The sequence below is a fragment of the Sus scrofa genome, chromosome 13 (assembly GCF_000003025.6).
Source record: "Sus scrofa isolate TJ Tabasco breed Duroc chromosome 13, Sscrofa11.1, whole genome shotgun sequence".
Classification (NCBI taxonomy): Eukaryota; Metazoa; Chordata; class Mammalia; order Artiodactyla; family Suidae; genus Sus; species Sus scrofa.
The window spans coordinates 193,770,403-193,797,218 of NC_010455.5; the positions used below are offsets into that span (position 1 = coordinate 193,770,403).

Genomic DNA, 26,816 nt, shown 5'->3' on the forward strand with positions numbered 1-26,816 from the left:
GGGAATATAAAAATAATTAAGCAGTTCACACTTAAGGTTAAGCAAGAAAGACAAAATAAGAATTTTTTTTTTTTTTTTTTTTTTTTTTTTTTTGTCTTTTGCCATTTCTAGGGCCGCTGCCGCGGCATATGGAGGCTCCCAGGCTAGGGGTCCAATCGGAGCTGTAGCCGCCGGCCTACGCCAGAGCCACAGCAACATGGGATCCGAGCCGCGTCTGCAACCTACACCACAGCTCACGGCAACGCCGGATCGTTAACCCACTGAGCAAGGCCAGGGATCGAACCCGCAACCTCATGGTTCCTAGTTGGATTCGTTAACCACTGCGCCACGACGGGAACTCCAAAACAAGAATCTTAACTCCTCAGTGCCAACTTAACCCTACAAAACAAGGTTCACTCCAGAGAAAAGCTGGTTCCATTCCCATCTTAGGGCTCCTGCCTAATTACAAGGGTGAATGAGCCTAGGAAACAAAGAAACCTCAAGTATCCCTCCTTTAAACCTCTGAAAATCCAGAAGCATCTTGGAATAAGCTCGTCCTCTTTAGCATTTTTTTCTTATTCTCCTCTCCACATATATCCCACCCATATCTGCCGCCACCAATCTACCTACCCCTCCTTCTGGAGATGAAGCGAGTTCATGAACAGAAAGCTCACTAAAGCTTACCTATGTTACCTTCCAGAAGTTAGATGAATTAATGCAGAGTAAATATGCAGCTGCCTTCTGTATGCAACTCATCATGCCTTCAATCAGCAAAGATTTTGGGAAAAAATAAATGAGGCAAAAGATGGTGACACCCCAGGATCAAGTAGAAGCCAAACCTCAATGAGGCAGAAGAGAAAAGGTGCTCTATCTGTATACAGGTCTTCTAGCATGTTCTCTTTCTTCCATCTCACTACTTTCCACTAGTCCATGACTTGATGCAAGTTGAGTAAACCCAAGCCCATGGGTCTTTATCTGACCCAAGACTTCTGAGTGGAAAAACTTTCAAATCTGCTAATCAATACAGTCAACCTTCACTTTTCTACACAATCAAAGAAAAAATACAAACAAAAAGTGGCTAATATTTGTATAACCTTCCATGCTTCATTTTATAAGGTATCTACTGTCTAAATTCCATTTTCTGTCAATCAATATATATTTATGGAATATCTGCTATATGTCATGGGCTGTTTCAGTTCTACTTATGCATTCAGAATGAAATCCATCTGATTTTTTTAACTACAAAGTCCATTTAATTCTGCTTTCCCATTGTAGCTATCATAGTCAAAATTGCTGTTCTCTACCATATTTATAGTGAGTCATTTCTAGTTATCATGAGGCCATCTGCATAGTGTCACTGGATGGTGACACACAGCCTTTGTTCAGTCCCTAAGATGCTAAATCTTGCAGGATGGATATTAATGCTACTAAATCCATCTTCAACATTCCCAAACAGTAGCATTCATAACAGAATTATATTTGTGGAGGAAGAAGAATGGGTACAACATATTATTAGCAGGAACTGCCCATTACAATAGAATTATGATGTTATAAACGGAGAGTAGATTTTCTTTTCTCTCTTTTTAATGTTGTGCTTTATGTTCCTGGGAAGACAATTCCTGTACAAAAGTGGTTACACTTGTCAGGCAGTAAAATGACTTCACAGATCTATGAGCATTTCCTATGGACTTCTGGTTAGATGTTAAAGCTTTAATTTAACAATAGTGGTACATCTGAATGACATGTAGAACAGTCTGCAGCTTTTTAAATTTTTATTTATTTTCAGGTTGGTTTGTTGCATATTCATCAGTGAGAAGCCTCTGATTTAATCTTTGTCAAATACATTAAAACCAACTCATAATGTAAGTGGCTTGTGATTTGTTTCATAATTGACTTTTTTTTGGGGGGGGCACACCTGAGGCATATGGACATTCCCAGGTTAGGGGTCAAATCAGAGCTGTAACCCCTAGTTTATTCCACAGCCATAGCAATGCCAGATCCTAGACACATCTGCATCCTACACCACAGCTCATGGCAATGCCCCATCATTAACCCACTGAGCAAGGCCAGGGATCAAACCTGTGTCCTCATGGATTCTAGTCATGTTCGTTACCATGTAGCCATGATGGGAACTCCATAATTAATTTTTTTTTTAATATTCCAGTCCATCAATGCAGATACATATTTTCCTATTATACATGAAAGAATATCCTTCAAGGGCACAGGGGAATTTGTTTTCACGCATTGCCTGAAAAACCAAAGCCTCTAATTCATTGTTCATTCTCCTATTTATGTTAATGGAATTAATTAATACAGCAGAATAGTAGTGCAGTCTTGATGACTAATGGTAACTGAAATTAGAGGAGTGGTTGGAGTGGTTGGGAATTAGAAGAAGCACATCCCATGTGAACTGAGCAGCTTGTATTCAGTTCCATGCAAAGGGAAGGAAGGGAGCCTAGTGCCACCTGATTTTCAGAAATTTTCTAAGTGCTGAATCCACATTTTGTGTGAATTCTTTTGACTTTTAAATGTTGGCAACTCATCTGGAGTTTAATAAAAATCCTATGGAGACTTGCATGTGGGCCATAAATGAAGCTGCAAGGCCTGGGTTTAACAGAGGACCTGAGAGTTTGTGTGTGATACATTATTTCAGCTGGTATCATTGATTACCACCTTGATTGGAAGAGGGTTAGAGGTATACAGAGAAGAGAAGGTCATCACTGCATGCTTGGGAAAAAGGCCAGAAAGTTGGGTCATCATAGACAAATTTTGCTGATTTGATTATTTTCATTAACACTGGTCCTGCCTCCGGTCAGTAAAAAGCCACTCTTACTTGTAATGAACTATTTCCATGTTGCTGCAAATGGCATTATTTTGTCCTTTTAGACTCTCATATTAAGTGAAGCAAGTCAGAAAAGCAAAGACAAATGCCATATGATATCACTTATATCTGGAATCTAATATATGGCACAAATGGAAACCTCTCCACAGAAAAGAAACTCATGAACTTGGAGAACAGACTTATGGTTGCCAAGGGGAGGGGGAGGGAGTGGGATGGACTGAGAAACTGGGGTTAATAGATGCAAACTATTACATTTGGAATGGATAAGCAATGAGATCCTGCTGTAGAGCACTGGGAACTCTATCTAGTCACTTATAATGGAGCATGATGGAGGATAATGTGAGAAAAAGAATGTATATATATATGTGTGTGACTGGGTCACCTTGCTGTACAGTAGAAAATTCACAGAACACTGCAAACCAACTATAATGGAAAAACAAAATCATTAATAAAAAAAATTTTAAAAAGAAACTATTTTCAAGAAGTTCTTTGGAAAACAGGAGATTTGAGAAGTGCATGGTCTTTACAACATTGCACAACCTAAGATTGATTTTTTTTCTTTTCTTTTTTTCATTTTTTTTTTTTTTAAGGGCAGCATCCATGGCATATGGAAGTCCAAAGACTAGGTGTCAAATAGGAACTGCAGCTGCCGGCCTACACCACAGCAACACCAGATCTGAGACACATCTGCAAACTATACCACAGCTCAGGACAATGCCAGATCCTTAACCCACTGAGTGGGACCAGGGATTGAATCTGGCATTCTCATGGATACTAGTTGGGTTCACTACCGCTGAGCCACAAAGGGAACTCCAAGAGCTAAGATTTTTATCCCAGTGGCTAAGAGCCCACAGGAAAAACAAAACAAAACAAAACAAAAAAACAAAATTTAGAAGATCATAAGATAAACTTTTCAAAAGTAGCTATTTGATGTATGTGTGGCTATTTCATCATTCCTTTGAATTATAAAAATCCTGGATAAAGCTTTCTTTTTTTAAGTTGCAATAAAAATATTCATACATTGAGTAAAATTTGATAATTTAAAAATATATGGTATAATTTTATCATGTTTTTATCAAATAAAGTTTCAACTCAGTGCCATAAACCATGACATTATATTTCTTAAGTTCCTAATAACACATATTTGACCATTGGTGTATGCTATATCAGTGCATTTCTCTTTAAATTGCCAGGAATTTAGAAATGTATTCTAGAATATAATAAATCTGTCAGAGATGTTCCTATTATTTTAACTTGGAGTTAAAGAGGATCGGAGACAAATAACAAAAACAACAACAAATTACAGCAATGTAATAATCACAAGTTAGGCTAGAGCCCTGTAGAGAACATTGTCATGGAAAGTATCTTGGGCAGAGATGTGGGCACTCCATATAGGTCCCCAGGAGTTCAAAGAAACCATCACAAGCACATGCTCAGGCATCTTGAGCAGAGCATCTAAGGCAAAGACGGAGGCAGATTTAACCTAATGTAGTTTAATTGTCAGGGGCCTCTTGAGGGTTCTTTTCCATGACTTTGTCCAAAGCTCCCTTGACACTTCTCCAGGGAGGCTTGGAGGAACCTGCTGCTCACCTGGGCTATGGTGGCCTAGATGTCACTACTTTGCCCTTAGAATAATGCTGGAGATGTGATGGGATTTAGACAGATTATGGGAGGGTAAACTCTAGAACATTTTACAAGTATAAATGCACCTACAAAAAAAAATGAATTGAGTTAATTTTGAAACAATTTTGATTTGGTTGACTTAAAAGTAGAATATCCATAGGTTGTCCACTGGAGTAAAAGAAAATCCTGACAGATTTGTCCTTCTGTTTACCTCTGTCTCTGTTTCCTCATGTCTCAGTAGTGTTTCCCACTTTGTTTTTTTTTTTTTTTTCATATATGTCCATATTGATTTCTTATTGCTTTAGAATTTAATTAAGTTTTCTTTACTTTTTTTATTATTATTTCCCCAATACATTTTTTTCTACTGTATAGCATGGTCACCCGATACACATACATGTACATATTCTATTTTCTCCCATTATCATGCTCCATCATAAGTGATTAGACATAGTTCCCAGTGCTAAATAGCAGGATCTCATTGCTAATCCATTCCAAAGCAATACTTTGTATCCATTAACCCCAAGCTCCCAGGCCATCCCACTCCCTCCCTCTCCCCCTTGGCAACCACAAGTCTATTCTCCAAGTCCATGACGTTTTCTTTTCTGTGGAAAGGTTCATTTGTGCTGTATCTTAGATTCCAGATATAAGCAATATCATATGGTATTTGTCTTTCCCTTTCTGACTTAACTTCACTCAGGATGAGAGTCTCTAGTTCCATCCATGTTGCTGCAAATGGCATTATTTCATTCTTTTTTTATGGCTGAGTAGTATTCCATTGTGCGTATATACACCACATCTTCCTAACCTAATAGCCTGTCAATGGACATTTGGGTTGTTTCCATGTCTTGGCTATTGTGAATAGTGCTGCAAGGAACATGCGGGTGCATGCGTCTTTTTTAAGGAAAGTTTTGTCTAGATATATGCCCAAGAGTGGGATTCCTGGGTCATATGGTAGTTCTATGTATAGATTTCTAAGCTATCTCCATACTGATCTCCATAGTGGTTGTACCAGTTTACACTCCCACCAACGATGCAGGAGGGTTCCCTTTTCTCCACACCCCCTCCACATCCACTTGTTATTTGTAGACTTATTAATAATGGACATTCTGACTGGTGTGAGGTGGTATCTCATGGTAGTGCTGATTTGCATTTCTCTAATAGTCAGGAACGTTGTGCATTTTTTCATGTGTTCGTTGGCCATCTGTACATCTTCCTTGGAGAATTATCTATTCAGGTCTTTTGCCCATTTTTCAATTGGGTTGTTGGCTTTTTTGCTGTTGAGTTGTACAAGTTGCTTGTATATTCTAGATATTAAGCCCTTGTCAGTTGCATCATAAAAGACCCAGCATTGCCAAAGCAATTCTGAAGAACAAAAATCAAGCAGGAGGCATAACTCTCCCAGACTTCAGGCAATATTACAAAGCCACAGTCATCAAGACAGTGTGGTACTGGTACCAAAACAGACGTAAAGACTAATGGAACAGAATAGAGAACCCAGAAATAAACCCAGACACCTAAGGTCAATTAATCTTTGACAAAGGAGGCAGGAACATAAAATAGGAAAAAGACAGTCTTTTCAGCAAGAATTGCTAGGAAACCTGGACAGCTACATGCAAATCAATGAAACTAGAACACACCCTCACACCATGCAGCAAAATAAACTCGAAATGGCTAAAAGACTTAAATATAACACAAGACACAATCAAACTCCTGGAAGAGAACATAGGCAGAACATTCTCTGACATTCCCCTTACAAATGTTTTCTCAGATCAGTCTCCAAAGCAACAGAAATAAAAGCAAAAATAAACCAATGGGACCTAATCAAACTGACAAGCTTTTGCACAGCAAAGGAAACCAAAAAGAAAACAAAAAGACAACTTATAGAATGGGAGAAAATAGTTTCAAATGATGCAACTGACAAGGGCTTAATATCTAGAATATACAAGCAACTTGTACAACTCAACAGCAAAAAAGCCAACAACCCAATTGAAAAATGGGCAAAAGACCTGAATAGATAATTCTCCAAGGAAGATGTACAGATGGCCAACGAACACATGAAAAAATGCACAACGTTCCTGACTATTAGAGAAATGCAAATCAGCACTACCATGAGATACCACCTCACACCAGTCAGAATGTCCATTATTAATAAGTCTACAAATAACAAGTGGATGTGGAGGGGGTGTGGAGAAAAGGGAACCCTCCTGCATCGTTGGTGGGAGTGTAAACTGGTACAACCACTATGGAGATCAGTATGGAGATAGCTTAGAAATCTATACATAGAACTACCATATGACCCAGGAATCCCACTCTTGGGCATATATCTAGACAAAACTTTCCTTAAAAAAGACGCATGCACCCGCATGTTCCTTGCAGCACTATTCACAATAGCCAAGACATGGAAACAACCCAAATGTCCATTGACAGGCTATTAGGTTAGGAAGATGTGGTGTATATACGCACAATGGAATACTACTCAGCCATAAAAAAAGAATGAAATAATGCCATTTGCAGCAACATGGATGGAACTAGAGACTCTCATCCTGAGTGAAGTTAAGTCAGAAAGGGAAAGACAAATACCATATGATATTGCTTATATCTGGAATCTAAGATACAGCACAAATGAACCTTTCCACAGAAAAGAAAACGTCATGGACTTGGAGAATAGACTTGTGGTTGCCAAGGGGGAGAGGGAGGGAGTGGGATGGCCTGGGAGCTTGGGGTTAATGGATACAAAGTATTGCTTTGGAATGGATTAGCAATGAGATCCTGCTATTTAGCACTGGGAACTATGTCTAATCACTTATGATGGAGCATGATAATGGGAGAAAATAGAATATGTACATGTATGTGTATCGGGTGACCATGCTATACAGTAGAAAAAAATGTATTGGGGAAATAACTTAAAAAAATGATTAAACAAATTTCAAATAGAATCCTGAAATAAGGGGTGAGTGCATGCCTGTGCGTATATATAAATATGTACATATGTGTGTGTGTGTGGGACTTGTTATAGAAGAGAAAGGCCTCTTAATTTTAAAGATAGATGGCACAAGGGATAATCTACATACAAAAGTATAGAGTGTATTGATATTAAACTTTTTCATTTTAATTACAGAGCTGGAAAATCCCTTAGAGTCACTAGTTATCTCCTCTTGCCTCAAGAGTATTTGACCATTGAATCTTTTCACATATGTATAAATGAATATCCCATGAGTCTCTGTTAGATGTCTTGAATCATTTTGCCTCTAAACACTTGTACTGTTTTTTTTTTCTGTGATACACCACATTCTTCATCCAGTTTATCTTATCTACTTTCATATCTACAAAAATTTGAGAAGCCATATACAATAAAATATGTAAAAATAATTTTAGACAGTTAAATAAATTTAGAGAAAAGAAGATGATTAGTGGCAAATAGGATGTATCTATTCCACAAAGAAAAAATATATACACTTGGGTAATCCTTTTTCTTTACAACTAAGTATTCCCCTAGCCAATATACAGTCAAATAAATGCACAAAGAATCTTGGCTCCTCTTCTCCTAGGGGATTTCCTGGTCGGGATGAGATGGCAGTAATGACATGAAGTCATAGAATTTGTGACATTGGAATAGGTCATTAGCTTAGTGCTTTAACAACATGGTGAATTCACCCATGAATATGAGATGAAAGGAATCTTTCATCTGCAATTACAGAAAATATTGAATTACACATATGGGAATGAGAGATTACAAGCATGAGAAAGGTGACTGTGTAGAATACCACACCCATGTCTGAGAGTATAAAAACACCCCAGTCCAGGAGGTGACATTAAACCTCAAAATCTCTTCCTTGTCACTCAGCTGAACTCACATCTCCTCTCAAGATGTCCTACAACTGTTGTTTTAGAAACTTCTCCTCCTGCTTCCTTGGGGACCATCTGCGCTACTCAGGCTCCTCATGTGTCTCTTCCTACCCCAGAAACCTGGTCTACAGCACTGGTCTCTGCTCTCCCAGCACCTGCCAGCTGGGTTCCTCTCTCTATAAAGGCTGTCAAAAGATCCGACGACGTGAGCCCATCAGGTGTCAGACATCTCCTGTGGTGACCATTCCCTGCCAGAAATCCTGCCACCGCCCAAGGACCTCCACATTCTACAGTCCCTGCTGGACAACTTATGCTGGGTCTCTGGGCTCTAGGTCCAGCAGAAGCTGCTCCCTGGGCTATGGATCCAGAAGCTGTTACTCACTGGGCTGTGGATCCAGTGGCTTCAGACCTCTGGCTTATAGAGTCTGTGGTTTCCCTTCCCTGAGGCTTGGATCTGGATCCTGCTATCCAACCCGCCTTGTCTCTAGGAGCTGCCAGTCACCATGTTACAGACCAAGCTGTGGATCTGGCTTCCACAGATCAGCTTGTTGAGAATTCAGATGTTTTGAGCCATATGTCCAACCTCTAAACAGAGCATCTATCATCTTCATAATCTTCAGGAAAGACAATGGCTCTTCACTTTTTTCCAGTCATAAGATACTAACCAAAACAAACAAACAAAAAACTGTCTGCAATAGATATTGAACTAAATGATTAATTTTATTGGATGAATTAATGGATTAGTAAAATGAATGAAATATATTATTAGACAAATTGGTGAATTCATGTTAACAATGATTAATGCTAATGAATTAGTGTAATTCCTGTTCTGTATTTTATTCATAAAATAGATAAAAAATCAAATGAATATTATGTAATAAACGTTAATTCTGGCTTCCAAATATGCTGCTAATTTTATTGTTTTAACTGGCTAAGATTTGGGTTATTTTGCTTTTTTTGGTGGGGGTGCATTTCAGTTAAAATTTACCTCTGGGAGTGGAGCAAACTTTGGAAATCTAATATTGGTGAATTTAAACTAATTTATTAAACATTCTCTTCTTCAAATGGCTAATTTCTGTTATCCTTGCATTGTATGCCTAGAGTTTATGTGAATAATAATCTCAGGATAGGTGTAGAGCACATTTTGAAGGATGTGAGGCCTTGATGTTTTGATGGAAGAAGGAGAAAAACAAAGAACTTGGAAAATACAACCAAGTGAGGAAAAATTTTAGGTTACATGGATAGATTGTACATTAGTTTAAAGTGCTTTCTTTGCTTCAGGATTGGGTGGCCTAAAGATCTATCTCCCTTCTTCTCACTGAGTAATTTGTATGTAATATCTTCACAGGTGGAAAGAGGAAGTGAGTTATTTTGGTGAGAATTAATTGGGTTCATGATATGTAGAGTTTCAATATCCAAGATTGAAACTAAACATGGCTGGAAAAATCAAGTCTTTCATGTCATCAGAAATTATTGTTTCCTTTGTTTTTCAAAGGAACATCTCATCCCTTCTTTCCATGTTTTATATGTCCCTTCTGATATTTTATATGTCAAATATTTCAGAAAGCAATATAGCTCTAAGAGGGGTAACATAAGTTCTAAAGTAAACAACAAAAAAGACAGTACCTTTACACAGAGATAAAGAGCAATGTTGGAAAAATTTTCCTACATTTATTATTTCTGAAATCGCTCTAAGAATCATGAGAAACACACAATTTATGAACTTAGTTATTTTACACTTGAGGAAATGAAGAGTCAAAGAGGATCATGTGTTCACTATAGGTCCCAGTCTTATAATGAAACCAAGATCCAGGATTTTATGATAGAGAAGGACTAATATAAGGAATGAAGACACATGCAGTGTGGGAGGGAATAAAGAGAATTTTGAGAAGATGAAGTAAAATGTACAAAGCAGAGAGGTACAAAGGTACTTATGTTCAGGGAATTACTGAAAATCAAATTAAAATTTGTGTGGCTTTGTAATGGAAAATCAGGCTAGAGATGATATTAGGTCTCTACTTCATTTTTTGGATATCTTGAGTTTTGGACCCCATTAATCTTAGGATTCATCTCCTCTTATTCATACTGTTAAAATAGCTTTCTGCTTCATCACTTTCACTCTATCTTCTACCTGGTTACATGCTCTTAAATTCTGTAAAAAATAAACCGTATGTAAAATAGTATGTAAAATAGTCTATCACTATATCCCCTTATTTTATTCAAATTATATTAATGTTTAATATGTAACATAATACAAAATATATAACAAACTGTTTTATCCCCTACTACAAATAAAGAAGCAGAGTGCCTGCTAGGCTTTTTTTGGGTCCTGGAACAAACATCCTCCCCAGGTAGAAATACCTCTCTGGTTGATATAGACAGATTCCTTTAGTCCAGGAACAGAAAAGGATCAGATGCAAGCAACCACACTGGTTGGGCCAAACAATCTGACAGACCATATGGTATTGGTAACATCTGTCATACTGAAAAAAATAAAATAAAACTGCAACATGGATTTTATTACAAACCTCTGGGAATATAACAATGCAGGCAAATAAAGTTGAGCACAAAACTTTATAATCTTCAGTGGAAAATTAACATGCCTTTGGAAAATCAGATGCTGGGATACTACTTAGGTCTGGAAGAAAAACAAAACTTGACCGTGAGACAAGTGACCATGCCTTTGCAGCTGTCCATCAAAAGCTGTTTTCTGTCAAAACCGCAAAGTCATAAACTCAGAAAGACTCAGCAAAATCCACCGTAAGATGGAAATAGCTCCTATGGGAAATGAGCATTAGCAGAACAAGAAAGCAGGAAACATGAGCAAAAACCCAGACCCCCGTGTCACTGACTAGCATTGTACCACCACTCCTTTCTCAGATCACATGTGTATTCATGTTGGGCATTTCAAATGACCAGCTGAAGAAGGAGTGGAAAAGCCTAAGCTAAGCTTGCAAATGGGTTGCCTCATTGCATGGATAACTTTGAACACTGTGGTGAGAAAAATATTTTTTCCATGGGTAGAATTTTATGTCCAGCACCTGATTATCCACTTTGTATAAAAAGAAAAATATGGTTGTTCCCCCCACCACCCCAGTTCCTAGACAGTGGCAATTGACCTGACTGTCACGAGACATGTTTTTCCAATCTTCTTGATCATCTGTTGTGAGACATGTTTTTCCAATCTTCTTGCTTGATTATCCACTCATAGCCCCTCCTCATGTGATCTCATCAAAAGAGTAAAATAAAAGCGGTGTGGTTTCTTGCAGCAGGGCTCTTGGTTCTACAAACTTTGAGTCCCCTGGTTCCCACCTTTACTATCTCTGTTTTGTTTTGTGTTGGTTTTTTCCTTAAGTTCCACAGCACCCATTCTTCAGCCCCATCCTGCTAAGCTGGTCTTGGCAAGTGGCATCCAACGTGTGGCGGGCAAACAGGCAGGTGCGAAGAATGAAGGACTGTGACTACAGCAAGAATTTTTATTCATTGTAAGTGCTGTGGAGCTCTGAGAAGAAGGGAGAAATTTTGTATGGCCACGCTAAAAAAATCCTTTGGATACGTTCCCTCTCTCAGGTATTTATGGGATAAAATGGGAAATAAGGTAATTGCAGGAAACTATAGTCCTTACATTTGTTTGTTAAGACAACTCCTTAAAAAAGGGGGTGCAAAAATAAGTGAAAGTAAGCTTTTGGAACTTTTTCAGACTATTGAGAAATGTTGTGATTGGTTTCTCAAATTAGAAATGTTAGATTGAAAGATATGAGAAAGCATAGGAATGGAACTTAGGATATTGCATGATGAGGGTGTTTCAGTTCCTGTGTTTATTTGGAGTACCTGGAGCTTAATTAAATCCGTTTTAGAACCTTTAAAGACCACGAAGGGGGAGTTCCCGTCGTGGCGCAGTGGTTAACGAATCCGACTAGGAACCATGAGGTTGCGGGTTCAATCCCTGCCCTTGCTCAGTGGGTTAACGATCCGGCGTTGCCGTGAGCTGTGGTGTAGGTTGCAGACGCGGCTCGGATCCAGCGTTGCTATGGCCCTGGTGTAGGCCGGTGGCCACAGCTCCTATTCAACCCCTAGTCTGGGAACCTCCATATGCCGCGGGAGCGGCCCAAAGAAATAGCAAAAAGACAAAAAAAAAAAAAAAAAAAAAAAAAAAAAAAAAAAAAAAAAGACCACGAAGGACTTAGAGGGGAAGAAGGGGAGTTGCACCTTTGTTGGAGGAACCTAAATATGCAGTCCCTGAACAAAATTATCATAGAGAATATTTGGCTCCTGAGCCTTCAGCTCCAATTGTTGATTCTGATATTCCTCAATTGCCTCCTATTAGGAGTGAGGTGATGAGGACTCATCAAGCCTCTACTTCTAGGGTTGCAAAGAAAATGAGCATTATCCCTGAACACCATCTATCATCCATTCAACAGGGGATATTACAGGCTTGAAAGGAAGGCGATTTGGATGCCATACGTTTAGCCTTTCCAGTAACTGTCAGGGAGACAGCAGTTCCAGGCATTGATCCCACTAACTCTGATGGAGTTTATGAGTTCATTCATGAGCCCTTTCCTTTTAAAATTCTTAAAGAATTAAAACAAGCCATTCAAAACTATGGTGTTAATTCTCCTTTTACAAAAAGAATCATGCAGGGAGTAGCTGAAGGAAATTGTATGATTCCTGCTGATTGGCATAACTTAACCCATGCTGTGCTATCACCTAGTGAATATTTACAATTTAAGTCTTGGTGGCAAGACCATGCCCAAACTACTGCTAATTGTAATCAGGCTCAAAATCTTCCAATTACAATGGAACAGATGTTAGGGATTGTTCCTTGGAGTAATCTTCAAGATCAAATGAGAATGAATGATTTAGCTATTGAACAGATTAGGCAATGTTGCTTGATGGCATGGGATAAAATTGAATCTAAGGGTCAAATAAATACTTCTTTTCAAAAGATACTACAAGGCCCAAAGGAACCTTATACTGAATTTCTGGCTCATTTATAAGAGGCATTAAAATGACAAATTACTAACTCTGAGGTGTCTGATACTATTTTCCAATTGTTAGCATATGAAAATGTAAATACTGATTGCAAAAAGGCCATAGGATTTTTAAAAGAAAAAGCTAATATTGCTGAATATATTAAGGCCTGTCAGGGAGTGGGGACAGAGTCCTTCAAGGCCGCAATGTTAGCCTAAGCAATGGCTAATTTAAAGCCTCTCACTCCAAATAGTTACAGGCTGGAGTGTCACTTACCATCAGGTGGAACCAGTTAATATGGGGATGCCTGACAGGACTTTATGTACCTTCAAGAGAATGAAAAATCAAATTCATTGGAATATATGCAGGGCTATGGAGGGGGTCATACTGCTTAATGGTTCCTATGGAAATGTATGGGATTGGTCCCCTAAGGGGAAGCCGATTTCTGTCTGTATGAGCCATCAACCTCTGTGTTCTGTTAATGAATTACTCTCTTGGACAGTCTCCAGCCAATCAGGCCAACAAGAATAAAAAGAAAAAATAGAAAAAAATGAAAAAAAATATATATACATAATGTCTTTGAAACTGCTCAAATCAAAGCTGGGACAGATGAAGGGAATGATGCTACAAATGCCAGAGGCAGGTTAGAAGAGATAGAACAAGATTCCCCACAGGGTGTCAGGTGGTTTCTATGAGTGATCCCAGTTGGTTTGTTGATGAAGGAGATAACCACAATTGGCATAGAAATCATTTTGTTACTTGTATAAGAGAGGGATTAAAAGCCTCACAAGTAAAGCCCATTAAAAACTATTGGAGGTTTACTAGGGGAACAAGAGAGTCCATCAACTTTCTTAGAAAGACTCAGAAAGACATTGAGAAAACATATACCAAGGAACCCAGAAACAATGGAAGGCCAAATAATTCCTAAGGATAAATTCATAGCTCAATTGGTGCCAGATATATGGAGAAAGCTCTAAAAATTGGCTTTTGGCTCTAATCAGGACCTGGAGCACCTCCTCAGAGTAGCAACTCAAATATGTTATAATTGGGGCCAGGAAGAATGAAAGGAGAACAAGAAGAGAGACAGAGAAAAGGTTGAGGCTCTAGTTATGGTGCTACAGGGAGTCAAACTGGGAGTTTTCAAGGTGAGAGGACTAGGGCAGAGACCTATGCCCAGAGCCTGTTTCCTCTGTGGAAAAGAGGGATCCATTAAATGGGAATGCCCTTAGATGCAGCTGTGCCCCATATGTTGGGGAGATCGCTGGAGGAGGGACTGCCCCTGAAGACGAAGGTCTCTGTGGTTGACCCCTCAGGCCCAGGATCAGGACTGGCGGGCCATTTCCATAACGGCTCCTGTCCTTATCACCACTCAGGAGCCCTGGGTGACTCTAAATGTAGGAAGACAGCCTATTGACTTCCTCCTGAATACGGAGCCACTTTTCAGTCCTTCTCTCCAATCCTGGGTCCTTCCCTCATGAATCTGCCATATTCATGTTTCTGGCAAGCCGGCTACAAAATTTTTACACAACCTTTGAGTTGTGACTGGGAATCCATTCTCAATGCCTGATAGTTCCAGAGTGCAACTCATCTTTTAGAAAGAGATATTTTGCAAGAGGTTAAAGCCTCAATTCACATGGCAATGGAGGACTTCCATGTGGCTCACAACATAACTACTCAGCAATCCCTCACATTTTAGCAAAATGATAGTGTATGTCAGTCAAATGTAAAGCTTTTCTTTTATTAGTATTAAAAGCTGGCAATTAATGCAGAAGCTCATGGAAAGTATCAGGTTACTCTGAACAATATATTATTTCCTTTCAGTTCACAATCTGTTATTTCACAGACCATGGTTAATATAATGCCCCCAAAATAAAAAATAATAAAATAAAAAAATTTTAAAAAGAGGGGGGAATATATGCCAATGGAGCCTAACCAAGGTTTCTGCATTTCCTTAACTGAGGCCTTGCTATTATAAAATCTAAATGTTGTATTCCTAATTGTTCACAGAATGTGTCTCATTCCCTGCTAGATCTTCAACAGTAGATACATGAGCTGTCCTATCCAGCTCCAGCTTTTGGAGCTGCCCTGTGGAACCAGCTGACCTCCTCCTCCTGGTGAAAATGTTTCTTTCACCATATTCATTGTGATCTTGATCCTTTTATTCAGACCCTGTATAATGAATTGTATTTCTTGCTTCATTACATCTTAAGTGCCATCAATGTTCAAATGTTGATAGAAGGGGTATCCAAAGTAATGTATCAAGGCCCACTTGACCATCCCATGAGTGGAGACCTAACTGCTTTCCCTAACGATGCCCCTTTTCAGCAGGAAAAAGTTAGAGCGCCTGTCGCCCCTTTTCCCACAGTTAGAGTCTCCAACTCAGGGGTGGGGATTGAGAATACGGGCTTTGATACATTCTTTGATGTGGCTATTGGTTAACATTTGTAAATTAAGGGTCACATAGACCCCAACTGCTGCAAAGGTTACAGTTATTGCCCTGTGGAACCATCCTCTGCTACCACATCATGGTCAGGAGGTCTGCATCCATGGCTGACATGGACACCTGGGAGGCTGTGCAGCTCCTCGAGAATCCCCTCATGGTCAAGTTCCAGAGACTCCCTTCACCATCGTCAGAAAGTGCTGACGATGGTGCTCTGGCCACCCCTGGAAACTGGTCAGTCTGGGCACAGCTGAAGCCTGAGGAGTTCCATGTGAGACTTGACTTGGACTTGTGTTCTGTCTACAGATGCACAAAGCGAGATATTTAAGAAGTAATGAAGAAAAGAAGTTGCAAGATCTATTTTTGTTCTCCTGCAAAAACAAAAAGGGGGCGATGTGAGACATGTTTTTCCAATCTTGCTTGATTATCCACCCATAGCCCCTCCTCATGTGATCTCATCAAAAGAGTAAAATAAAAGCGGTGTGGTTTCTTGAGGCAGGGCTCTTGGTTCTAGAGACCTTGAGTCCACCAGGTCTGTCTCTGTGTTTTGCTTTGTGTTGGTGTTTTGTTTTGTGTTGGTTTTTTCCTTAAGTTCCACAGCACCCGTTCTTCAGCCCCATCCTGCTGAGCAGGTCTCGGCACCTGACAAGCTAAAGACCTGGAAGGGGGAATATTAGAATATTAAAAACATAAAATTGGTTGAGAGACATGTGAGTGGACATATGAAAGAGGTCCAAAGTGTGAAGATCATTTCTTCCTAACGCCCACCACAATGCATCTACCATGGAAGAGGGACTAAAAAATCAAGTAGACAAAATGACTTTTTTAGTTGATGTCTCTTGTCTTTGATAACAGTCTCCACAATGCTGGCAAGATGAGCCTGTGACCACCACAGAGGCCATGAATGCCTCCAAAAACATAAGCTACCATGTACAAGTCTGATATAATTAATGCCACAGCAAGTGTTCCATCTGTCAGCAATGGAGGCTGAGGCTAAACCCCCAGTATTTTACTATTCCTCAGGGACACTAACTGGTCACTTGGTTCCAAGTTGAACATGACCCCTTCCTGCCCTGAAATGATGAGTGGTTCATCTTCAAACACCTTTTGACAGTAAACCTCTGCTGTCAGCCTCAGCAGCACCATTATTCAGGAACTAATGAAAAACCTAATCCGTCTGCATGGAATTCCTTACAATGCAGCATCCAATCAGGGTATCCACTTCATAGAAGAGACAGCAAGAAGTGGGATCCACAAGTTATATTGTATATCAGATGATTGGCCAATGGAGACCTGCTGCACAGCACAGGGGACTCTAACCAATATTCTGTGATAATCTATATGGGAAAAGGAATTTGAAAAAGAATGGATACATGTATAGGTATAACTGAATCACTTTGTAGTAGAGCAGAAATCACAACTCTGTAAATCAACTATATTTCAATAAAACTTTAAACAAACCAAAAACCCATAGGACCCTGAAGTTATGTGTCCAATATTGTGTTAAATTGTCCCAGTGACAGCAAAGCTGAAATTTTCTTGGAAAATGGAGGCAATACTCTCAAAACTGGGTTGCAAATATCAACTTACTGTTATTTCCAATGACCAATTTAAGAACTTTTTGATTCTTATTTCTGCAGTGGGAGTTTTCAAGTTCTGGTCTCAAGACAGACTTACTAAAGGACATAACACGGGCCTCATTGAACTACAGTCATGGCTACTGGCTGAGCACTTTGTGTTCCTGGTTTCAGGGATCAACAGGCAAAAGAGAGAGAGATGTCATCTAATCCAAGGGTAGGTGACCCTGATTAGAAGGTAGTGAGACGGTTACTGTCACACAGTGAGGGTGGGTGGGGGGATATACGTGGGGCTCAGCTGATCTACTTGGATGGCTCTCAAAACTTCCTGGTTTAAGGATATGGGTAATATCACCAACAGATCCACTGAGACCAACAGAGGTGGTAACTGAGGATGAGGCAAATTTCTAATGGATTGTAAAGGAGGAAGAGAATGAGTGCCTGTTGCAGCTCTAGGATCACATGCAGTGACAAGGTCTGCGTTTCATGTCACTGACTTCACTCTTACACATTTCCTCTCAGGGAGAGAGACCCTGGGGAATCTCTCTCCTGATAAGCTGAATGTCTAGGTGGCAAATGGTGGAATCTGACAGGTACACTGGAACTCACATCACATCACTTTATAAAAGGAGTAGCTAACCAGCTGTGAAAGTGAGGTTGGCTGACATCCTTTTCCTGTTGGCTGCTTTTGGATCTGCCCCAGATTCTAAGGTGAAGTTTTTTCATGGCAGCCCCTTATCAATGACAAAACAAGGTGGTAGAGTGACTTATCCTTCACAGGGGCTACTCTCTTACAAAATTGTTTCCTTTAATTCCTGTCTCAGTGCTTGCTTCCTAGAAAATCCAATGAGCAAACATTTTTTCTATTCTTTCTTAAAATGTAATTTTTCTTTCTAAGATTATTTTCCTTCAGCCTAAAGAATTTCTGTGCTTCTTTCAGGGCAAGCTTATCTGATGTAATTAAACCGCTGGAAATTAGCACTCGGCTATTGTATCATTCAGAAGAAAAAATAAAATAAAATGGAGAACAGGGTGACAAAAGAAAAAACATTTTATATTTTTGAAAGAAATTACAGGAAAGGGCACAAAAATCATTCACATTCCAGGCAGAGGAGAACCTGACTTGTTTTAGGATATAGACTCCAGATTGTGTTTTTAAAAATTTTTATAATATCAAATATAAGAAAATACATAAATTATATTCACTTTCAAACAGTGTGTTTTAAATGACATTTAACTCCATAGTCTCAAGGCAAGTAGAAGAGATACTTGAAATCTCTGTTTTTTCATCCTTTTCCCCAGTTTCTCACACTATCATCATTATCCCCACTGCCTCTTCACATGGTCCAAATCAATCTTTTCTTGTGACTCCAACCCAATTCAGTCTCCTGAAGTTGCTCTGTCTTTAAATATTTGCCTGGTTTCTGTCTGTTTCTAGCTATTTCTCATTATATGTTGTTTGTCTTCTCTTCATTGGATGTGAGAAGCACTGTATAATAATATGTGATAGATGGAAAATAAATTTGAAGAATATGAATCAGTAGTGACAAGTACAATCAATCATTAGAAGCATCCTTGTAAAAAACAAAGCTATGCCACTGATCACTTGACAGAGTAGAAAAGTGACAGGAAAAAATCCCAGAGCAAAGCTGGAAAAGCGATACATGAAGTCAGGTCCAAGGAGTAAAGAATGGGCTTTCCTGGGCTTGACAGGATGAAGATTACCAACAAATTGTCCTAGAATTTCTCTGTAGAAATGGTTGTTGGCTTTATGTTATAATAAATTATAGCACCCAGAAATGCAATTAGTAGGAAGTTAGTCAACCACAATTACAGAGAAGATTAATGAATTACATATATGCAGGGAAGGGGTCCAAAGGTGAGAGGACTGAACCAGTACTGTTCCATACCAGTTGGCAAGAATATATAAATTACTCAGTCCACAAGATGACCTTACACTTCAGTATATTTTCAGGGCAATTCTGCTGAACTCACATTTCCCATTGAGATGCCCTATAACTGCTGCTCTGTAAACTTATCTTCCTGCTCCCCTGGGGACCACCTGAACTACCCAGCCTCCTCCTGTGGCTCTTCCTATACAAGCAACCTGGTCTATAACACTGACCTCTGCTCTCTCAGCACCTGCCAGCAGGGCTCATCTCTCTACAGTGACTGCCAGGAGACCCACTATGAGCCTGCCAGGTGTCAGACAAGCTACCTGGTGTCCAGTCCCTGCCAGGCATCCTGCTACTGTCCAAGGATCTAAATACTCTACAGTCCCTGCTGGATAACTTACTCTAGTTCTGGGCTTTAGGTCCAGCAACTGCAGCTCATTGAGCTCTGGATCCAGAAGTTGCTACTCACTGTGAATCTGTGGCTTCAGACCCCCTGAATTAATGGGGTCTGTTGCTTCCCTACCTTGGGCCATGTACCCAGTTTCTGCCACTCAATCTAGGAGCATCTAGCCATCTTGTAGCCCACCTACCTATGTGTCTGGCTTCTACTGATCAATTTGTTGAGTTCCACTACTTTCTAAACAAAGTCACCAAAATGCCTACTCAAAGTTCATGCTCATTATTTCCATTGGCACCTATCATCTTAGTCTTTGATCACTAGTTCCTTACCCAATCTCTTTCCATCAGGCTAACAGACTGATTCCTTAAATCTTGAATTTAATGATCTTAACTTCAAAAATAAGTATAATATCAGCATTACCAATGGAATTTATGGTAATTTATTATCTGCACAAAATACATAAAAGGATGATAATCCAACAAACTAATTCATTCTGGCATTGAAACATTTTTATATGATTATTTATACATTTTTGACCAGACTTTGTGTTGAGTTAGATTTAGCAGGCTCTAAATAAAAACCCAGCATGCATGTGGGAGTAAATTTTGGAAGCCTAAAAATTACAGATTTGATCTAATTTATTTGGATAATGGATTTTTTCCCATTTAAACTATAGTTACTAGGCATCCATGTTTTGAAGCCTTAGAGTTTTTTTTGAATGAAAATCTCAGAATCAGGATTAATCTTGATTCTTTTAAAGAGCATGGGTCTTATCTATGCAAACAGAAAAGATGCAACTGTGAGTTGACAGATTCATGGGGAGTTTCATGAATAAGAAAAACATTTAGATTTACACAGTAAGAGTAATAAATGAAAGAAAAACTAAATAAAAGACAAATTTAAAAATGTACATGAGCATTAAATCAATTCTGAGTTTACTGAATATATATTGTTAAAAAATGACCAGATTCATGTTTCTGATGTAATACACTTTTCCATATTGTGAGAAAATATGGACAATGATTCTTAGTGGGAAGTGTATAGTCTGTGATTCCATATCAATGCTTCCTAAGCCCAAGCTAAATATAGATGTGTCACAAAACATGTTTCTACAATATTTTCTTAGCCTCTTTGCTGAAAACTCCATCTTGTCCTGCTTTATTTTACCCCATATTCCTGCTTGAAAAACAGTCACAGTGCTGGTAAATGACTTAAGCTTAAGAACAAAGACTTGAAGGCATAAATTATTCATAGGGTCAGCTGAATGAGGACATAATGCGCTGGTCTAGGCACGACCTGTGCAGATTGGCACACCATTTGTACAAGTATGATATGTCCTCTAAAGAACATGAGAAAGAGGACCCTCATGCCCAAGTGCTTTATGAGCAGTCCTTGGCAGAATATGCATTAGCAAAGAGAACCAAGGTGCAAACCTGGGCATGCCCTTTGTGGAAGCACAGTGAGGATTCTCTGAAATGCTATGCATAGATAGCTAACTCAAATGCTAATGATTGTTAAATGCCTAAAGATCAGAGTAAAAGCTTAACCATCTACCAGCTATGTGACTTTTAAAATAATAAAAGAACATTTAAAATAATAAAAAAAAACCCCTATATCCTGCATCTACAACCCCCTCCTCACTTGATGTAATCCTAGAGAGCACAATAAAAGCAGTGTGGTTTCTTGTGACAGGGCTCTTGCTCCCTGAGACCTTGAGTCTCCCAGTTCCCACCATTACTTAAGATAAATGTCTCTGTGTCTTGTTTTATGTTAACTTTTTTCCTTAAGTTTCACAGCACTCATTCTTCAGCCCCATCCTGCTGAGCTGGTCTCGGCACAGATGGAAACTAAAAAGCCCTTTATACCAGCAGCCTTGACTGTTTCTTTCAAATCTCAATGTAAAGTTGGAGAAATGATGTATTTATTCTTGTGGTAACATTCTCAGCTTTCATGGGCCAATTATTTAATGAAACCGTAGGAGACTAAGCTAAATAGTTTACTGAGAAACAAAAATGATTAGTGCTAAATTCAAAGTTCAAAGAATACGCTATTCATTATTTCTTTAGGACCTCAAATAGATTTGTGACAAATGTATATATTTAAAATTCAGGTTATTTTAAATAGGAGGAAATGGATACTTGAAGCAGATCAGAGAATTCCCCAGTCATGCGATCAAAATTCTCTCCAAATATCTCCAAATATTCCCTGGGGGACAGAAGACAAGAATCTCTCCTTATTGAGAACCACTTATTTAAACAAATGCATAGAGAGAGAAGAAAATGATAGATAGATAGTAGAGTTTAAGAGAATATGGATCAGAGTGGAAAAATTTAACAAACATGTATTTGAAGTCCTAAAAACAGAAAAGAGAGAGAACGAAGGAGAAAATGTTACAGGCTTCAAGTCCTCTTCAAGGAGATTTAACCCAAAAGCTTCTGGCCATGTCTCATTATAATGCACTTCCCGGACCTTAAGCAATTTGGGGAGCTCAATACCTACTAGGGAAGGGAAGGAAAATTCCCATTCCCCACCTCGCCTCTATATAACCTGTTTCCCATGCAGATAAAGGTCTTGCATGAAACCAGTCAGAAGATCCAATATGCCCCATACAGAGACCAAAAAACACTCAGCTCTTATGAAGGGTGTAGGGGGCTGGGGACAGGAGAAATTGGATGTCCGCTCAGGTCCACAGAGTGGGGATATAAAAAGAATTGTAAAAGGGAGGTGGGCTCTCATTTTACCCACATGCATAGGCACATGCACTCTTTCTCTCTCTCTGAAAACATACTTTTGCTTTAATAAACTGCAAGTTCCTACTCCAGGGTGATCTTCTCTCTCTCTGAGGGTGTAAATAAGATTTGTTATACACTGCTGTGACTTGAGTTTGATTTTGACCCTTAGCTGCTTCTGTCCTGAAGATACACCCCTGCCTAGAGAGCTTTCCTGCCTCCATACCTACATGGGGAAACCACTGGCTCTATCTTGGTGCCACTGCAGCACTTCCCAGCTGGAATAGTCCCCTGCCAGACCACCCACACCAAGTCCTTGCTGTGTGTGTGGAAGAATCAAGAGAAACAATGCAAAGGGACCTCACAAAAATATAATAGGGAGGAAATGCTAAAACTTTCCTAAAACAAAGTCAAATCAATGCTGCAAACTAAAAGTTGGATAAATAAAGAAAGTATAACACCCACACATACCTAAATCTGAAGAACACCAGGGACAAGAGAAACATTTCTAAGTTACTTGAGAAAGAAAGTTGATTTCCTTTAAAAATAATAATAGGACTGAAATATGAATTAGTTACAAAGATAACTGAATGAAACATTCAGAATTCTCAAAATGTAATTTTCATACTGGGATACTATGCTCAGCAGATATGTGCTTCAAAACTGAAGATAATTTCGGACAACAGTAAACTGAGAGAATGTCTCACCAGCAGACTGACACTAAAATATACGCTGAAAGTTGACTGTTGCTGAGAAGGAAAATGTATTTACCTGCCAATAGGGAAAAAAGTCTGACATTAAGATATGAGCTGTATTCGTCTCCCATTCTTAATAATGTTACTTTTTCTTGATTATGGTAACTCATCCATGGACATATTTTTGATTTTTCTGGGATGCAAATGACTCAGTATATTTTGGGCGAATAGAATAGAAATATTTTCTAGATAAAGAACAGAAAAGACACTATCTAGTGGCACCAATCTTAATATTCCAAGTCTTGGCTTTTGATGCTTCTCCTCTCATTAAGATGATTCATCAAATTTGAATCCTTTGAATGGTTGCTGAGTTAAAAAGCAACTCCAATAAAACAATTAGTTGGGTTAAAAAAAGCAGAATCTAAAATATATAATGGTTCCACAAACCACAGATCTGAAAAAAAAAATTAGTTAGACAAGAGAGGTGGAAATCTGCCAACATATATTTGGAAGACATTAGTTCTATAGCTCAGAGCAAACATTTTAGTTTTAACTTCCCCAATATTTTTAAATGTGGATTAACAATTTATTAGGAAAAAAGTACTATCTATGGAAGCATACATTATACCAATATAATAACTGGGCTGCATTTGTTAATGGTCTGAGGGTTTGTAGTTTCATTAAAATGATATTTGTTATTTGCATCTTATTATAAAAGAATAACTAGAGAAGGAGGAAAAATAGGAGACTGCTGAGATTGTAGATTAGTGTAGAAAAAGACATGACCGAAGAAGGGAGAATTCCTAAGGAAAATGCATTGACTTCAAGGTTTTTCTTTTTCTTTTTTCTGCATTTTAGGGCTGCACCTGCGTCATATGGAGGTTTCCAGGCTACCAGGCCAGGGGTCCAATTGAGGATGAAGCCACTGGCTTACAGCACAGCCACAACACAGGATCCAAGTTGTGTCTGCAACATATACTACAGTTTTCGACAACACTGGATCCTTAACCCACTGAGCAAAGCCAGGGATCGAACCCTCATCCTCACGCTGAGTCAGGATTGTTGAGTCCCTCCAAGCATAGTAGTCCCACAAAGCAGTGAATTCGCTGAAATCTGTAAGTTTTCGTGTTTTATATTCAATTTATTTATTTATTTACTTACTTTTTAGGGCCACACCTGGGTGTATGGAATTCCAAGTCTATGGGTCCAGTTGAAGCTGCAGCTGCTGAACTATGCCACAGGTGCATCTGTGACTTACACCACAACTCATGGCAACACCAGATCCTTTAACCCACTGAGCAAGGCCAGGGATCGAACCCACATCCTCATGGATACTAGTCAGATTCTTAACCCACTGAGTCACAACAACAACTTCCATTCAATATTGTTTAGATCAAGAAAATTTCTATTTTCCATGTTGATATATTTTCTTTGAATCATGGACTATGCTATGGTCTGATGTTTCTGTGCTCCCTAAATTCAAATGTTGACTCTTAATTTCCAAAGTGATGGTAATATGAAATGGAGACTTCCTTAGAAGAAGAAAGCCCAGATAACTCTTGGTCCTTCTATCATTAAATTTATGGTGAAAGTGGGGCCATCTAAGAGAGGGTCTCATCAGGCACCTAATGTTCTGGCACCTTGATCTTGAACTTCCCAGCCTCCAAATCTGAAAGGAATTAATGATTTTATAAACCACCCAGTCCTTGTAATTCCGTAATAGCAGCTGAAAAGAACCAAGACAGATCATGCACATGTGTATTTTTATTTGACATCTGGAGATTTTGTAGCTACCATTTTCCACTGCATCCAACATTTAATTTGATCAGTTTTCCTAATGGTGTTGGCCAAGTTCTATACACTTATTAGTTTTTATTTTCTTCTTTCATATCCTTAGCATTGTGAGTGTGATATTCATGGAAGACTCGCATCTTTGTAAAAATTATGATCATTTTTTTATCACTCATGAAGTTTCTATGGCTGAAATTAATAAATTAATAGCTTCCTTTTGGGTTGTTTTAGATGATCCATCTCATTTCTTTCAATATTTCTATGTGCTTTCGTTTTTATTGCTTACCCTTTAAACCAGGATATTGTGGTTCTTTTTAAACCTTATCTGGCATTCTGAGTCTTTGTACTGGACTCTATTCCTTTTATGTTTCATGTAGACAGAGATATGTATATATATATGAACATAGGTGTGCATATGTATATATGTAAGAATTTATGTCTAACAATTTATGATTATTTGACCTATTTTTAGATTACTTTTGCTTTCCTTTTTTGCTTTTTTATGATTAACAAAATCTTTAATATTCTCATTTCCCCTATTTTAATGTAATATCTCATTGTTGTACTGAATTTAGATCTGCTTAGAAATTTTAATACATTCCTGATTTATTTCTGTTTAATAGGTTATTATTTTACAAGCTCAGCAATAATGCTGAGACTTTGAACACTTAAATCCAATTATTCTCCTTTTAAATATTGTTGTCCTCAGTCGTTTTAATGCCATATATATTTTAAAACCAAAAAATCTTTTCAATTATTTTTTGTAAAGTTTGTATTCAAATATAATTTATGTTTATCCACATATTTATATTTTAATTTTTCCTTCATTTCTATGTTTCTCTCTGAAAATATTTTCTTTGTACCTGAAGAAAGTCCTTTGGTTTTTAGTTTAGAGAGCTCATTTAAAGTAGATATTCAAGTGTCCTGCACTGAAGAAATAATCTTAAGAAAATGGTCTAAGTAAGAAAGAGGATGTTTGATAATAGGGAAGAAAATGTAAGATAGAACATGATGGGGCTGCAGTGTCTACCTGGGGCTATTCTAGTGGAGCAAGACGTCTGGATATACTGTAAAAACAAACACCAAAAAGACAAAATGCATTTTAAAATTCATCTATTTGGAGTTGTTTTGACTTGATGATAGTTTTAAAATAAGGTAGAGTTCCTGCTGTTGTTCAGCATTTTAAGAACCTGATACAGTGTCTGTGAGGATGCAAGTTTGGTCCCTGGTCTTGCTCCGTGGGTTAAGGATCTGGCTTTAGGGCAAGCTGCAGCATGGGTCACAGATGTGACTTGGATTTGATGTTGCTGTGGGTGTGGGGTAGGCTTGCAGCTGCAGCTCCAACTTGTTCCCTAGCCTCCGGAACTTCCATATGCCACAGGTGGGGCCTGAAATAAAATCAGGTAAAGGAGAAACCTGAATGTTTCATTCTGTCCTCTGTTATTTATTTCAACCCACCTCAATAGACTCATTCTTTTATTTTCCTCAGAAATGCTCAGATTGGTCTCTATTTGTAGCTGTTCCAATTTACTGCTCTTGTACCTTGTTTCCAAATACTCAATCAGGGTCCCCTCTGTTCCTAGACTTACTCCTCTCAATTTATAATTCTGTTGGGTCTTATCCAATAGAAATGAGATATTTGCATTAATACTTAATACTTGGAAATTAATTTTGGAGAGAAGAAAATAATAGTCACAGGTACATTCAGACTTTAAAAGGCTCTTTAGGACAGAGCAGTGTCTCTAACCAAATAAAAAAGAAATATGATACCATTTCAATCTCCACCCTTAGAAGGAATGCATAGCCCAGCCAGCCAGAATCAGATATGCATGCAGTGTATACCAGGAAGGAAAGGAAGGGCATTCCTGGTGGTGCCAAGAATGTCATTACTAAAGAACGGTCATAGCATCTGTTTCATCAGAGTAGTTTATTAACTGTGTTATAACAAAAATTATTATGGTACCCATAAATACAACGTGTAGGAAAATATCCAGCTGCAATTACAGACATGGTGACTGAGATAACACT

General features: G+C 38.6%; 2 protein-coding genes and 1 long non-coding RNA gene across 4 annotated transcripts in view; all 3 read left to right on the forward strand.

Annotated features, from left to right (window-relative positions):
• Window positions 7,969-8,975, forward strand: LOC100625858 (keratin-associated protein 13-2-like). The gene has a single exon (XM_003358913.5). It carries the CDS (start codon window positions 8,312-8,314, stop codon window positions 8,840-8,842), a length of 531 nt encoding a protein of 176 aa, XP_003358961.3. The 5' UTR covers window positions 7,969-8,311; the 3' UTR covers window positions 8,843-8,975.
• Window positions 11,461-18,768, forward strand: LOC110256473. Of its 2 annotated transcripts, XR_002338029.1 has the most exons (4): window positions 11,461-11,860; window positions 16,008-16,096; window positions 17,342-17,495; window positions 18,219-18,768. It is a non-coding gene; the product is annotated as an uncharacterized LOC110256473 (long non-coding RNA). The 2 variants fall into 2 exon arrangements; XR_002338028.1 differs by lacking the exons at window positions 17,342-17,495; window positions 18,219-18,768 and having other exon boundaries at window positions 16,008-16,240.
• The window catches only part of LOC100625168 (keratin-associated protein 13-1-like), a 28,946-nt gene continuing 21,416 nt past the window's right edge, over window positions 19,287-26,816 (forward strand). The window contains 1 exon segment of the mRNA XM_013990183.2: window positions 19,287-19,517. Within this exon segment, the coding sequence (XP_013845637.2) occupies window positions 19,287-19,517 (231 nt within the window).

Excerpts from the sequence above, each read along its gene's own strand:
- LOC100625858 (XM_003358913.5), top strand. The coding sequence starts at position 8,312 with ATGTCCTACAACTGTTGTTTTAGAAACTTCTCCTCCTGCTTCCTTGGG.